This window comes from Dermacentor silvarum, chromosome 8, assembly GCF_013339745.2.
Source record: "Dermacentor silvarum isolate Dsil-2018 chromosome 8, BIME_Dsil_1.4, whole genome shotgun sequence".
Classification (NCBI taxonomy): domain Eukaryota; kingdom Metazoa; phylum Arthropoda; class Arachnida; order Ixodida; family Ixodidae; genus Dermacentor; species Dermacentor silvarum.
The window spans coordinates 23,127,367-23,141,932 of NC_051161.1; the positions used below are offsets into that span (position 1 = coordinate 23,127,367).

At 49.6% G+C, this 14,566-nt stretch overlaps 1 protein-coding gene across 1 annotated transcript; it reads right to left on the reverse strand.

The window, feature by feature from the left end:
- Window positions 1-342: 342 nt before the first annotated feature.
- On the reverse strand, window positions 343-4,730 carry LOC125947514 (uncharacterized). The gene is made up of 3 exons (XM_049672365.1): window positions 4,566-4,730; window positions 2,698-3,029; window positions 343-512 (listed from the first exon to the last, which is right to left on the reverse strand). The coding sequence occupies exons 1-2, from the start codon at window positions 4,572-4,574 to the stop codon at window positions 2,763-2,765; spliced, it is 276 nt and encodes a 91-aa protein (XP_049528322.1). The 5' UTR covers window positions 4,575-4,730; the 3' UTR covers window positions 343-512; window positions 2,698-2,762.
- Window positions 4,731-14,566: the final 9,836 nt, after the last annotated feature.

Consider the following 14,566-nt stretch of genomic DNA (forward strand, 5'->3'; position numbering starts at 1 on the left):
TTAGCCGTAAAAGCGAGAGATATGCGTTAGCATCCCGTCCCGAATCCATGATTTAAACCGCGTTCACCAAATGTTAAGCTCTTCCGTGCCCTCTCTACCACGTGACCGGTTTTCCAGACTTCACACACATACACGTTTTCCCGCTTTAACACTCCTAATGCTAACGCATTAAAAGAAAGAGAACACTGAGACTGTGCATAGTCATCTCACCGGCCCCTAGCCCACTACGCTGTACGCTCCATAGTGTTGGCCCTTGGTGGCAGCACACCTATAGAGCACTGTTACCGTCTTCCATAGCACCCTCATTAACTATACGAAGGCGCAGGCCTGGGCCAAGTGTTGTAAATAATACAGCCTTTATTTAGGCTGCTTTGTACATTGCTGACGTGCTGCAGATTGGTCAGCCGTGGAGCTGTCTCAACTTCCCGCCGTGTCCCTTGACCGAGGGGGTGAGTACGAAACCAAGTTCAGTTGCCGAGCTCCGAGCACCGTCGGGAGTAAGGTCACGGAAACTGAAAAAAAAATGGAAAAAAAAACTGCCCGTTAATACGTTAGACCGAGCGGACATTGTGTGAATCGAACGCAATGGGAAGGTATCTCGAAATACTCCCGCTGCCGAAGGCCTTCGCGTCTATCAGTTCACGCATATACGGCAGGCATGATTCGGCACTACTAAACTGCGCGAGCGGGCTTCAAGTATGCGACGTCATGTGCTGCATGTCGACTGTCGCGCGCAGAAATAGTTTTGTTACAAGGTACAGCATCAAAAAGAGAGAGAGAGAGAGAGAGAGAGAGAGAGTATTCGCATAAGTTTGCTGACAAGCACGTTTGTTCCAAGGCCATATTACCGACCATCGTGTTCGAGACTGTCGTGTTCAATATCTGCTGATTAGTCAAGTTAACGTAAGCGGACTTTCTTTGCACGCCGTGTAGTTCTTGGGTCAGGAGTTATACCCCTGTCACACGGCACATGCAATGTCATTTGTAGTAAATGACATTCATACCGAATGTCATTGCCGTCTTGGCTTCCCGGTCTACACCGCGGGTAAACAATATGGCATTCGCAATTGATGGCAATGTTCATCGGCAGGCTGCTATGATAACTAAACCCTACAAATAGTGCTTCTTGTTTACATCTTTTCACTATATTGTTAAGAATACAATGGTAAACATTGGATGGTTATCTGAAAATATATTACATTTCGTTTTAACTTTTCTATTTTGTAATTTTTTGCCAAGCCACTGTCGTCGAGAGTACACGCTGCCGTCACCGGGCGATCGGCGCGCCTTTGCTACTTTATCTGGTCGATAGAGTCTGGCGAGTGTCCTCACCTAAAGAGTATATACCTTACACCGTGGTCAGGAGTTAGACTAGAAGATTTACAAGCACAGGAGGCGCTCGGCTAACGTCGCACACTGGTAACTGGGGATTACTGTTGTCTGGCATTAGACTTGACGAGGATGATAATAATGATGGTGCTCAGGCACATTAACATGCCAGTAATTGTCACGATGGATTTTACTTAATGCAAAAGTTGATATCGCAAGAAATGATCTGTCAAGAATACTGACTCCCACCTTTAGAACATCCGGGAAACGAACTGGGACGATGGCACCAGTTCAGCACAATAGCCTGCCCTTTATATTGCGCGTACATAAATGATCGGGGAAGTCCTCGACACAAACCGGACATTCTTTTTTTTTCTTTCCTGGCTGATCCTTCTATCTCTCCTCTTGTTACTCTGTCCGCCTCCATCAGTAGTTGTGGCCTGGCGCCTCAGGTCTCCTGCTGCTGCGCACAAGGCAGCAGTTACCGTATAGACTCGAGTAATGACCGCACTTTTTTTACAATTTTGACGAGGTGCGGCCCTTGCATGGGACCGAACCTTTTGGTCAAAATGGTGCAGGCCCAGCCGGCGACTTGTGCACACCCAGATCTTGTGCACATCCCGGCTCTCGATATCTAGTAGCGGCATGCGAAAGTACGCAGCGCGCGAAAATTCGCCGAAGCGCGCGCGCGGCATCGGGATACCGAACGCGATTGCTTCTCCTATGGAATTTTTTTTTAGAACTTTGGGCTGTTAAGTTGGGGGTGCGGCCCTTACACGGTTCTATACTGACACGTATACATGTTTATCTTTCACCGGTGGCCGCTTTTCACCGGCTAACAAATGTTAAACCTTATCGCTAGACGCAGGGCGCGCCTGCATTGGAAGCTTCTCGAACGTTATCGATGCTTCTATCCGTCGTCTGTGGTCACCGACGCTCATGTAATCTGCATTATATGAGCGACGCGAATTCTATAGAACTTTCTGGAAGACACGCGGGCACCAGGGATTAATCTGGAACCTTCGATGACTCACGTATAAAAGCCGACGCGTTTCGCCTCTGATCAGATTTCGACGATCGCCGACTGTGTTCGCCGCTATCGTTCTGCTTCGAGTGTAGCTTGCTTTTGTGGGCACAGGTTCGCCCAATAGAGAATCAATTTTGTCATACACAGTTTTACCACTGTTTTCTTCAGTATACGGTATTATTCACCACCGCGACGATCACACTAAGATTGTAGCGAATTGCAAGGAAGTACGCGTGTTCCAAGATTTCGGCGCTCGTTGAAGAACCTATACTTGGTAAAACTTAATCCAGATTCTCCCATCTTTGCGGCCCGAGCATCTCCAGTCTAGAAAGGACGCTCACCTGATATAGGCTTGTGGCTGGTGCCGCTTTTTTGCGTTGGAAGTAGTGGAGGCCGCGCAGGTCCCTCAGTGGTAGTACGGCGCATATGGCAGCTTCACCAGGGCTGGCGCTGCGTGCAGCTTGATCACCGGCGGCGGGTGGACCGCGTGGAAGTAGGAGTAGCTGACGGCTGTGGGCACCTTGGCTACCACTGGCGTGTACACGGGTGCCACCACCTTAGGCACTACCAGGGCGGGCGCTGCGCCGTAGCCGTAGCCGTACGGCAGCAGGGCTGGGTAGCCAGCGTGCACGACGCACAGCGACGCCACGAGCAAGACGGCGGCTGAGAGAACCTGCAGCCCACACGTAATCGGATAGAAAGAGAAAAAAAAGTGGAGTTAACCATTTTTTTTTTCACGAAGGTGTCAGCCTCAAGTCGAAGTGTTGCCCCTCGCTTCTTTTAAATGCACAAATGACAACACCAAATGTTATAAAAGCATCCAAGTGTCGTATACTCAGCTGCTAAAGCTTTAATTTTGCGAGTATAAAAAGGCCTGTAATTCGATTCTAATAAACATACGGTGATGGCAGCACTAACTGACGCTGGTAAACATCAGGAGATGTTAGAAGGTTTAATGACATCAGGAGATGTTAGCCCAGTGAAATATCTGGCATGCTGCTTCGGATGATTTAGGGTGAACAACGAAGTTTTCATATTGACTACATAGTTAAGTGAAGGAAAGCGAGCAAATGTTTCCGGACTAATCTTGCCTAGGACAGGATGATGGAGAGTCTGTCAATGCCGCGTCTCGTGTTAGACTTTTTGGACAGAACTGGTTTCAAAAGCCAGCGGCACCGTGGCTAGTTATGTTGAGAAGCTTGGGGCTATAATTATGCGTATTTAACTTGTACAGCGCTTGAACAGGATGAAATGAAGAAAAATAGGCAGATCCAACGCACATTTTGGGATCACATTACGTGATGCGAAGCTTTTCGCGTGCGACGCATAATTGTTCATCATCTTCTGCAACGCCTTTTGCCGCATAGTGATTACATGCCTGCCTGGAAAATCAGCATGATTCTTTCTAGTCTAATATCAGTGCTTTCTGCTTCAGTGGTGTTCAGACGGGACACATTCCGGGAGAAAAACTTCCACCTTAGTCAATCCAGAGGACCATATCTGGCCGCCGTAGAGTTTTGTACCACCTGAAGAGCCTGATTCGAATATCCCGTAGGTAGTATACTAAAGTACGCCGGTTTTGGACAGAGCCAACTACGGCGACCCGATACAAAGGGCAGGACCACCATCACCATCACCATATGTAAAATGTTTAGATACTGAACTTGGGGAGCCAGGTAAATCTATGGAATTAGAAAAGTTTAGGTGCGCGAGTCTGTCGAAAGCAAAAGTCAGAGGGCGTAGTATTCAGCAAGCTACTAATGTGACATCGGAGTCTCATTCGCATATAATGTTTCGCAACTGAGAAACCAGATGCTACTAATGTATCAGAGATGTTATGAATGTATCACTGGAATTCCCAGCTAATGTCATTAAGTAATGCTGACTGCAGTCCAGTTCGAATATTTGCTCTCGGATGACCTCGGTATAATACTTCCCTAAGCACAAACGTATGCATGTCAAAAATAAGCATACTGCCCATACAAATTCGAGCGGAGCATTAGGCCCCTTCGAACAACGTTAAGTTATAGGTTAGGTTAGCTTAAGTCATACAGTGAACACATCTGACTCTTTGTATAGGTTCATGGGACTGAACGGACTACGCATGCGCGGCAACTTAGGTGTACACCACACGGCTGAGTCCGATGACACTAATCCTGCACTGCGCACGTAGTTCACGAATGGTGCTCTCCTCCAGAATGTCACTCACGGCGTTCATGACTCTGATGCTGTAGACGTTCCTCGAAATACCTAGAAGACGTTCGACGCGGCTCGGGGGCTTCCTGCTGAGATGCCTCGGGCAAGTTTACCGCTTGCTTGTCTCGGCGCACGTCCGGTCGATGCCTTTTATACTAAACTCGCGCACTCTCCCCGCTCTTCCTCGCATTCCGGCTGTCCGAAACGCTCGTCCGGCCTCCGCATCGGTCACTCTTGCCAACCTGACCAAACCCTCGCCCATCACTGTCGACCCACGGAAGAGACGTGAGAGGCCGGTCAGAAAAGGACCGCCTCGCTTTTTTGTCCTCTTTCCGTTCATTTGCACCGGATGAAGAGAACGGTCCACCCCCCCCCCCCCCCCCCCCGCCTCGCACCAAACCTCACTTCCATCCTTAGCGTTGCCTTCGCCTCGTCTCATTCTTTCAACTCTTTCGCACAGACCTTCTCGACGCGACGCCCGTAAAAGCGTTCTCGTAACGAGCGACAGTTACGAGCTGTTGCCGTGCAAACTTTCCGCGCTCTTCCTCCAGGGCATTGTACTGTTCCTGTTGTTGCTGCTACTGTCACTTTCGAGCTAAGAACGCGACCGTTCGCCACCAGCATAACTTGCCCTCTGTCCTTCTAAAATGGTTTCCTACAGAAAAACAATCACATGGACACCGGGAAAGGAGACAGGTGAAACTCCGCTGGACTACAAACTGTACATTTATAATTGCTTCGACACGCAATATAGCAAAACGAAACGCATGAAGTGTATTGTTTTTACCGCTTGTCACGCCGATATTCCCTTTCCTAACTTGGTAGGTGAAATCTTGCGAATGTGGTCTTTCTTTTTTTTTTTTTTTTTTTTTTGGTTAGTTGAATAATGGTTCACCGACGCATGTAGTGTGCCAAAGGCACACAGCATGTATGTGCCTTCTTTGCCTATGTCATTGTTTTCTGCTGAGAATTATTTGTGCAACATGTAACCGACGAGCACAAGCATAAACCAGTGCCTCTCTCGTTTTTCTCGTTCGGAATAAATGCGAGTCCACTGTCACGACCATCGGTAATTCCCGACTGTTGTGCCTCTGCTTGCTGTTGTGGTACCGGCTTGCAAAGCCGTCTATGTGACGTAAGCCTAGCAAATTATCACGTTTAATAGTGCCTCTAGTAAAGTGATGCAGTACTTCAGGCGAAATGCAGGGTGCTGTTCCTTCGCTCATTTCCTCTCTGGCAAGAGGATGAATATGCGATCACTTTGTTTGAAAAGCATTATTTTTCTATGCCAGGAGTGCCGATGCCTCCTTCTTTCTATGTTCAAAGTTCTGTGTTCTACGACTCGATGCTGATCACATAGCTATACGGGCTGGTTGGTAGATCATCTAAATCATTCTAGCGCAACCGCAACGACTCGGACAAAGTAGGCATATGAGACCACACACAGCGCTGTGCGCTGTCTCGTGTATCTGATTTGTCCATGTCGATGCTACCAACAATGGTGATGTCCGGCAGGGAGAAATGCGGGAAAATGTCGGCCTGCACTCTTAACCCCACCTCCACCACAGCATTGTTGCGCTTAATGGAAGCGCCAGGTAGCAATGAGCTAAAGTGATGAGCGAGTGAAATTTTGATTCACAATGTGTTGTGCCGATCTGGGCCAGTCAAGGTGGCCTATAATGGAAAGAGCACCTCTTAAATTTTTACCTTGTGGCAGAAATTTAAGTTTCTGGCCGTATGTCCACAAACGCGGAAGCGCCCTCCTTCCTAGCAGTACGCCGTCCCCGTGACCCTTCTCGTAGCGACAAAGTACAAATGATGGAGACACATACACGCGCAAGAAGAAAGGTATAGTTGCGAATCTCGACTGGCTAGATGCTTGTGCTCATTCAAGTCACCACGCCGAAAAACAAAAGTGATCTCTTATTGCACTTGCAAAGGCCACAAAGCGACGCACACTGTCGTTTTTCTCTTCGGGGTGTGGCAGTGAAAGCAGCTAGCAGCATGCGCGCAAGCGACGCCAGTACTTTTGGCGAATGCAAACTGCTTACGCCGTGGTACAGTTCCGAAGCGGATCGCTGAAGTGGAGTGCACGGTGGCCCCGTCCGACTCTCACGGACCGCGTGGGCTGGCGGGAACGTGCGCAACCCGTCACGTCCGACCATCGCGGTCGTGTCAAGCACAGTCTGTGCCAGCGCGCCTCGGGGTGTTAAGATCGACAGCTGGCTCGCGCGCGCGCGCATTAAGCCATCGCTGATAAAGCGCCGTGCGTATGTGGTGCAGGGACGAATGTCCGCGGAAGGAACATCTCGGAAGGCGAGTAAAAGAGGGCGTGGCGTCCGCGTCATGGCGATTTCGATGTTGAGAGAGAGAGACAGTGGGGTGGACTGAATGCACTCAATGCTACTGGGAAAGCCAGGGCGAAATTGTGAATCTCGAAAGCGTTTGGGAGTGGTGGATGAAACGGCCGAACGCTAAGAGCTGAAGTGGGCTAGCTCCGCGAGCTCGCTGCGTTGGCGAGGACGGACGATTCGGCATGCTTCGAAAGGTCACGTATAAGCTGCCGCCGCAGCGTTAGCGACCGCAAACGACGCATTCACACGACCTGCCTGCCACCGACGTGCGGGCTCAAGCACGTTTCGCCACCCGTTGTTGCCGCTGGCGCTACTGGCTTCGTCGTTGCTTCCAAGCCGCATATGCGGGTCCTTTCTGCCTGCTTCTCGCAAGTTGTTTCAGTCTAGCGAGTGCTCGCGTTTTCTTGTCGAAATGTTTTGTCCGGACGGTGAAAAGCCGAAGCAAAAGGTCGGGGCAATCGTGGGTACCGTGCTTTCGTCGTTCGGAGGTCAGCGTGGCTGGCCCTACGCTCACAGCTGCGCCGAGGGGCTTTGTGCGGACGTTCGTGGAGCTTTCAAGGTAGCCCCTCAGACCTCGCTGCATAGGCGGGGGGTCATTCGGTGGACTACGAAACCAGGAAAGACAAAAGAGTTAAGCGGTCGGTCGTGAGTTGAGATAAGAAAGTGGAGATATGTTTGCATATAACCTCAGTGAACAGTGGCGACCGCGTCCTCTGTCACAACATCAAGTCAGCTCAGTTATAGTGGACGCTCATAAGCGTGACACTAGATTACCTGGCGAAATTACGTGCTGTTTCTGACCGAAGTATAATGACAGCCAAGCTAGATTCAAGATAGAGGCGCGTGAAAGTAAAGCAGGTAGTCTTTCTCCAGCAAGCTCTGGGTGTGTTCAAGTACATTCATTTGAGGGATGGTCTTTCTTTTAATCAGACGGAAATCTTCCGTCAGCATAAAGTCAATTACAAGAATTTACGGGTGACGCCACAATCTCAGAGTGCAGCAAAGTGGAGCGAATGCACCGAGACCGCTTACGGGGCGCCAACCGCCACCTAAGCCAACTGATCGCTGTTGTGGCGCTGAAAAGCGTACCTCCCTCCTTTAATGACAGTCAAATGACTGGTACGACCTGGCGTTCTATTGTCGACGGCAGAAATGCGGAGAAAAAGCCGGAAGTGCCACCACGGGGCTTGCATTCAAGCGTGCGTGCCTCGAGAACTCGTGAAAATGCGCAAATTTGCAAGCGTGGCATTCGGCGCGCGCGCATGTTGCAACGATTCTTGAAGTCAAACGCCGGGTCCATTCAAAATATTTAGTTGGAATTTTGGCATTAACGTTATCTTTGGGACGGTGCGATTCCCAGTGCACCAGTTGGAAGGTCGAATGCCGCCCCTGTCCTTATGGCGTTCGCATACTGATGGTCACTCCGCTTTCGACAAAGCGTGCTTTCGTGCCCTTTGTCTCAGTCGTTTGTAACGAGAAGCGTCGAAATTCGGCCACTCTAGTTTCCTTTTCGCATGCAGAACGAACAGGTTGAGTAACCGTATGCCAAGGCGTTTTGTTCTCAGTGCCTGCTACCAGAAGCGTTTCGGAAGACAATGTGACCTTAAGTTCTTTTGTATGCAACATACCACTGTGTGGTCTCGTTGACAAAGTTTGGCGACCTGTTGCGAAGGTATCGAGGAAAAAGAGAGAGAGAGAGAGCGAAATCTGGGAATTACCAACATACCTATAGTTAGAATAACATCAACCTTGTTGACCGACACTTCGCCCCAACGATCGCTTACTAAGCAGACACTAAATGCAAGGCCCAGATGCCATCGGGACGCAGGTCGTATCGTGCATTTAGTGTCCCGATGGCATCTGGGCCGCTAGCATCATCGCATAGGAGATGCTCCGAATAAGGTATAACAATATATGTGTATATCTTTGTATGTTCGGTAGCTTTCTTCTTTTACCAACTAGGCCAACTGCAAGTTCTACTCATCTACAACTACACGGCTGACGTTCACCAACTACACGGCGTCATGCCGTGTAGTTGGTGAACCAGAACATTTACAAATGTATAATTGTCGTGCATTAACAAGGGCTGCGCTTCAATTTGGTGACTTTCAGCGGTTGTGAGTGGAGGCGTGGCCATTTCATCAACAACACATTGCACCCCCCGTATGCTCATTATTTCAATCTCTACAACAACGCACCGATACTCTCTGCGCAAGTGCGCAGGATATGGCGTTTAGCCGTTCCGTCACGTAGCCAGCGTAATGACAGCGGTTGTGTGCGGTCGCACAAACAACATGCACAACTGTTGTAGACGGCGGCGGCGTTTTGCCCGCGTTCGCACCGGACACGCGCGGCGTTGGTGACGTGTTTATGAAGAACGTGCCAACCTTTACCGTACACCCTATGGCGGTGTACCGCAGAGCACTGCACGGGCTCGGGCTTACCCGAAAGCCCGGGCCCGGGCCCGGGCTTTCGGGCCTGGTAGAGCAGTTTTTCAGTCCGGGCCCGGTAGAGCAGTTTTTTCACGGGCTCGGGCCGGGCTTGGGCACGGCGTGTGCTTTTTGACCCGGGCCGGGCCGGGCTCAGGTTTTTTAGGCGGGCCCGGGCCGGGCTCGGGCTTTCTGGTGGTGTGCTTGTAACGTGCAGCGAGTTATTCTCGGCCATCTCAACTCTGAAAAACATGCATTTTTCGGTCTCGGGCCGGGTTCGGGCCAGTTTCGAGCCGGGCTCGGGCCGGGCTCGGGCCTATGGTAAAGGGGTGGTGGGCCGGGCCGGGCGGGTAACGTAGATTATTTCCGGGCCCAGGCCGGGCCCGGGTCTCGCCATAAAAGTTTTTATCGGGCTCGGGCGGGCCACCCAACGTAAAAACGGGCCCGGGCCGGGCTCGGGCTGAAAAAATCTGCCCGTGCAGTGCTCTAGTGTACCGTAGCGACCATAAGGTCATGGTCCCTGTGGTCACTAAATAAATGAAAACCACCGGATCATATATATTCTTATTCTTTAATAGTTCAAATAACCAATTACACCATCACAACTTAATAGTCATAATTGGAAATACATATTTCCCACCATAGTACAGATTCGCTGGTCTTCCATCTCCACCCCAGTGGAAGGGCTGACAGTTTTTTTTTTTTTTTTTTTTTTTTTTTTTTACGATCTCGAATGATTCGTCTCCGCGTGTGCTTTTCTCGCCACTATTTAAAAACCATGGTTGACACACACGACTTTAGAGCAATGTCTGTGGTGGAGCGAACAATCTTGACTATATTTCGTTCTTTAAGAACAATTAAATAGCAAAATCTCAAGTGAGGCCGCGTCGTCGTAAAAAGAGCGCGTAAACTTGTATGCATACTGACAGCAGTTTCAAGTGGTCTGACGAAACCGTGCATGCGCTAAGCATTTCGAACAGGTCGTCAGAGGCCAATAATGTCTTGCAAGCTCTCTCTCCTATTGTTCGCCTTTGTTTTTTGTCAGCTACGGAGCAACGGCCTCCTTGCGCCGAGCCCACGTATCTGCAGCTACAGAGGCAGTCAGGCGACGACATTCGTTAGCGCGGCGGCTGAACAGAGCCGCTGAATCGAAACAAAAGGTATTTCGGCAGGGCGCACGCTGGACGGACCACCCGGTAGCTATGCTCGGCCTCGTCTGACCCGGTGCGCACAATGGCGTTGACTTGCAGGTGACCGACCAGCTCTGGCGTGCACCAGGCAAGCTTTGGCTCCCTGCCGTCTCTTCGCGCTGTCGCAAGTGCGGACAAAGAATGATTTACGATTTCCAGAAATGGAAGCGACAAGTGCTGCAACGCGCGCGCCGTTACAATTCTGCTGCTCGCTTATTATTTAGCGCAGCAGCAGTTCCTGCTTGCGTCTCACCCACCCGCAGTGGAAGCCCAGTGTCTACGGCGTTACGCTGCTGAGCTTGATGTCGCGGGTTCGGATTCAAGCCAGAGCGGCTGCATTTCGATGGGAGCGAAATGCAGAAACGCTCGTGTGTTTAGGCTTAGCGCAAAGTTTATGTTTGTGTTAAACAACCTCAGGTGGTCAAAATTAAGTCGGAGTACCGCAGTACGGCGTGTCTCGTAATCAGATCGTGGGTTTAGCGCGCTTCGCCTGAGCCTCTCATGGCGAGGCACGAAGGATGTTGGGTCAGAAGTTGGGTCAGAATGAGCGAGACCTCCTCGCCCAGTATCGATTGTCCTAGCTTAGCAGTCAGCTGCTGAACAACAGGGTGCCAGTTCAATTCCCATCTTCGTACGGTGGATTACGATTCGTAAGGGCATGGAGATACTCGCTTTCGGATATGAAGATAGTGGCAGTTTCACCTAATGAAGAATAACAACAGGACATGAGGTAAACGGAAATTTTGAGATGGTCATTTAAACAAGTAACAGTGACGGTGACAAGAACTTTTATTGGTTCTGAGAAACTGGCCAGGGGGAGCCGAAGGCTCCCTCAGGTCAAGTCGGTGGCTGCGAGTCTAAAGTATTCCCTAGGCAGTCATAATTGGAGAGACGACTACGACCACTCACACGATGTAAACACAGTATCAATTCAAAGTTGGAAAGTAACACAGATTTCATCTCTGGTGACTTCTTCAACCCCCCCCCCCTCCCCAGAAAAAAAAAGAACATGTTGATAAATGAAATAATAACACCTGCGAAGAACGGCAGCTCAGTTTGATTAAATATACTTAAACAGACGACGCTGTAAAACGGTTACACAAGAGAAACACTTCCGTTCAGATCCCGACACATTAACGTACACGTTCGCTTCTTCTCAGAAGCGGGACTTACCGACAGTTCTCGCAAATATGCTCCGACCCCATTTTACGTTTCGCTTTCGCGCTTTCTCTTACCCTCCGCACATTCTTCTATATACATGCTCTAGCGGGCTGCCTTTTCGCTGTGGATATCATCGCCGTTCACTCGACAGCTATAACGCACCGGCTCACCAATAACGACACCACGGTGCCAAGTTCGAGAATTGAACGCGACGAGACGCAGCCCGACAACGCCTACGCAGAATGTCGAGCGAGACGAAGAGCAAATTTACATGGCGTACATAATGCAGAACGAGCTCCTCGCAGTTCTAGCGGCACGCAAGGTCTTCGTTACGAGTCCCCTTTCGCCGGGCCAGTTCGAAGCCGTCCACTCAAGGTGCCGCGTCCGACCTTGGCTCCAATCGGACACTCCAAAGCCCGAGCTCAATCGTGCGCGGGCCTTTTCGTTCGGCTTCTGGAGAGACCGTTTTGATGACTGACCTTTTTGGGGAACGGTGTATGCTTGTTCCAATTGCGAAGTGCGTTATAGGCAAACGGTTCAAATGCTCGCCCGTCGTGGACGATCAAGAGGGGTGCGTTCTCGCTTGTCACCTTTCGCTTCCTCACTCTTGCAGTTTCATCACGACACTAGAGTCGCGGATACCTGTGAGTCGTCTGGAAGGCTTTCACGGCAGTGTTCGGAGCATCACGCATCGACATAGCGATGCAGTGAAGGTTCGCTTTGAAGCACAATAAAGGAGACAGACACCGCTTTCTCGCTAAGTTTTCTTGCTGGCGATATAAAAGCGTACAGCCTCCCCCACATTCACGTACAGTCGCAGTACATTTATTATATGAATCCTTCTGCACGCTTACGCACAAGCGTTTGAGCATGTGTATGTTGGCCTTTGTCTATGTGTGCTTTCATCTGTATTTTTGTGTGCGTGCGTGCGTGGGGCCATTCCATACATTAGTCTTTCTACGTGCATAGTTATAGGAGACGAATACCTTTACTTTTCGCCGACCCGCGTGATAAATCTGAAGAATAAGCTTAAAAAGAAGCTTCCTGCCCTGTTTTAAAGAACGGTAGAAAATAAAGCATTTGTTTTCCGGAACTCTCGGGATAAGAATTATCACAGATGACATTAGAGCTATGGCTTCCACGACAATGTTACCAGCATGCTCTTTGTTATTGCATTCTTGATTTGGTGGACATGTGGTGAAACACCACAGTGATATTGCAAGGGACGCGCGGGCGGAGCAATTGCCACCCTTTATCGCCCGGCTAAACCTGCCAGTTGGTGCAATCCACCACCACCAGCAGCACCACCAAACACCGTGAAACACTATAAAGAAACACAATGCGACACTACGCGCTTAGCTTTCAAGAATGCCGCCAATGATTTGCCACTGGATACGACGGACCTTGGGGTGTCTCGCTTCTGCGCTGTCCTTGCCCTTCACTGAAATGCCCCTGTGCACGACGCCAAGCACGGACATCTTGCTTCATTAGACTCTCTTGACAGTAAGGTTTCAGACAGGATAGAAAACGTTTAGTGTGGGAAGCCAGAGCCCACGTACATACTTGGGCCTTCTCCAACGTCGTCTGTCACTCTTCCGGTACCATTTTCAGGCCTGTGACGCTTAAGCGCGGTTCATAACGGCACTGGGGTGTCAATTTCGTCTCGCTTTTCGAGGCGGCACGAATTCGTTGGCAGTGACAGCGTTGGCGGCCCGACAGGTGGCAGTTAAATGCCATGAAGGATGATGCGCCTTCTATCCAAGCTTGGCGTAACCCCATGAATATGGCCGCCTTAACCAAATTCCAAGTGACGAAGCTAACGAAAGAATCCATGGCTTTAATGCAAGACGAGCCGAAGCTATGCTTCCCCAAATTGATTGCCATGCCCAGGGACAAAATGGACAGGGCGTGCAAGGCTCTGAGAGAATGCACTGTTAATTGCCTCGCGCTTGGCGTCATAAGAACACATGTGCAAATTCTGTACATTGTTCAACTGGGCCGACCTCGCTCCGGAAATTTAATTATGTGCATGGCGTTTTATACACAAAATTTAATTAGGCGTATAGATTAAGATACAACATATTTTGCATATTCCTACCTCTAAAGGATATAATCGAGGTTGTAATCAGAATTGCGTTTTATATTATCTTTTATTCTCCTTATCCCCTTTCCCCAGCACAGGGTAGCCAGTCGATCTTAGAACAGGCTAACCTCTCTGTCTTTCCGTCTATTCCTCCTTCCTTCCTTCCTTAAAACAAGGTATTTATTACCTATAGCCGAGAGTGAAATGTACGCGTGAGATAGGTCATAACTGCCGATTTGTGAGTGCCCAGCGAATTGCTGAACAGGTTACGGAAGTGGTGGGTATCATCCCAGTTTATTGAAGCGCTATCATCTATGAGTGTAATGCTGTAATTCCTGTTAAGCAATAAGGCGATTATATGTAGGGTTTAGGCACATTAATTATTTCATCATTGCTTTCAAGCGTTTTTAAAATTACCATTCATGCGCAGCGAGACCGCACAATCACCAATACATTCTCACAAATACAAGATAACTGTCAGGTGAAGCAAGATGTGTGTGTTTTGTGAATGGAACTATGTAGTACCTGCCTCATCGGTCGGCAGACCTCATCACTGGCTTCGTGCAGGCTGAGGCGCTCAGTACAAGTGTAGCATCGGTGCTACATATGGAGAATAACCTGCGCCAAATTTTCGTTCAGACTTTTGCCCAAACGACGCTAGCAGAGGTGCTAATGTAGGCACGCCCACTCTTTGCCTTCGGAGGATGCCAACTTGCTTCCCCAATCAGCTGAAATAAAGCCTCCACGCCAATTTCTGTTCAGATCAAGGCTGCATTGTCTTGCGAAATGTTTATTAA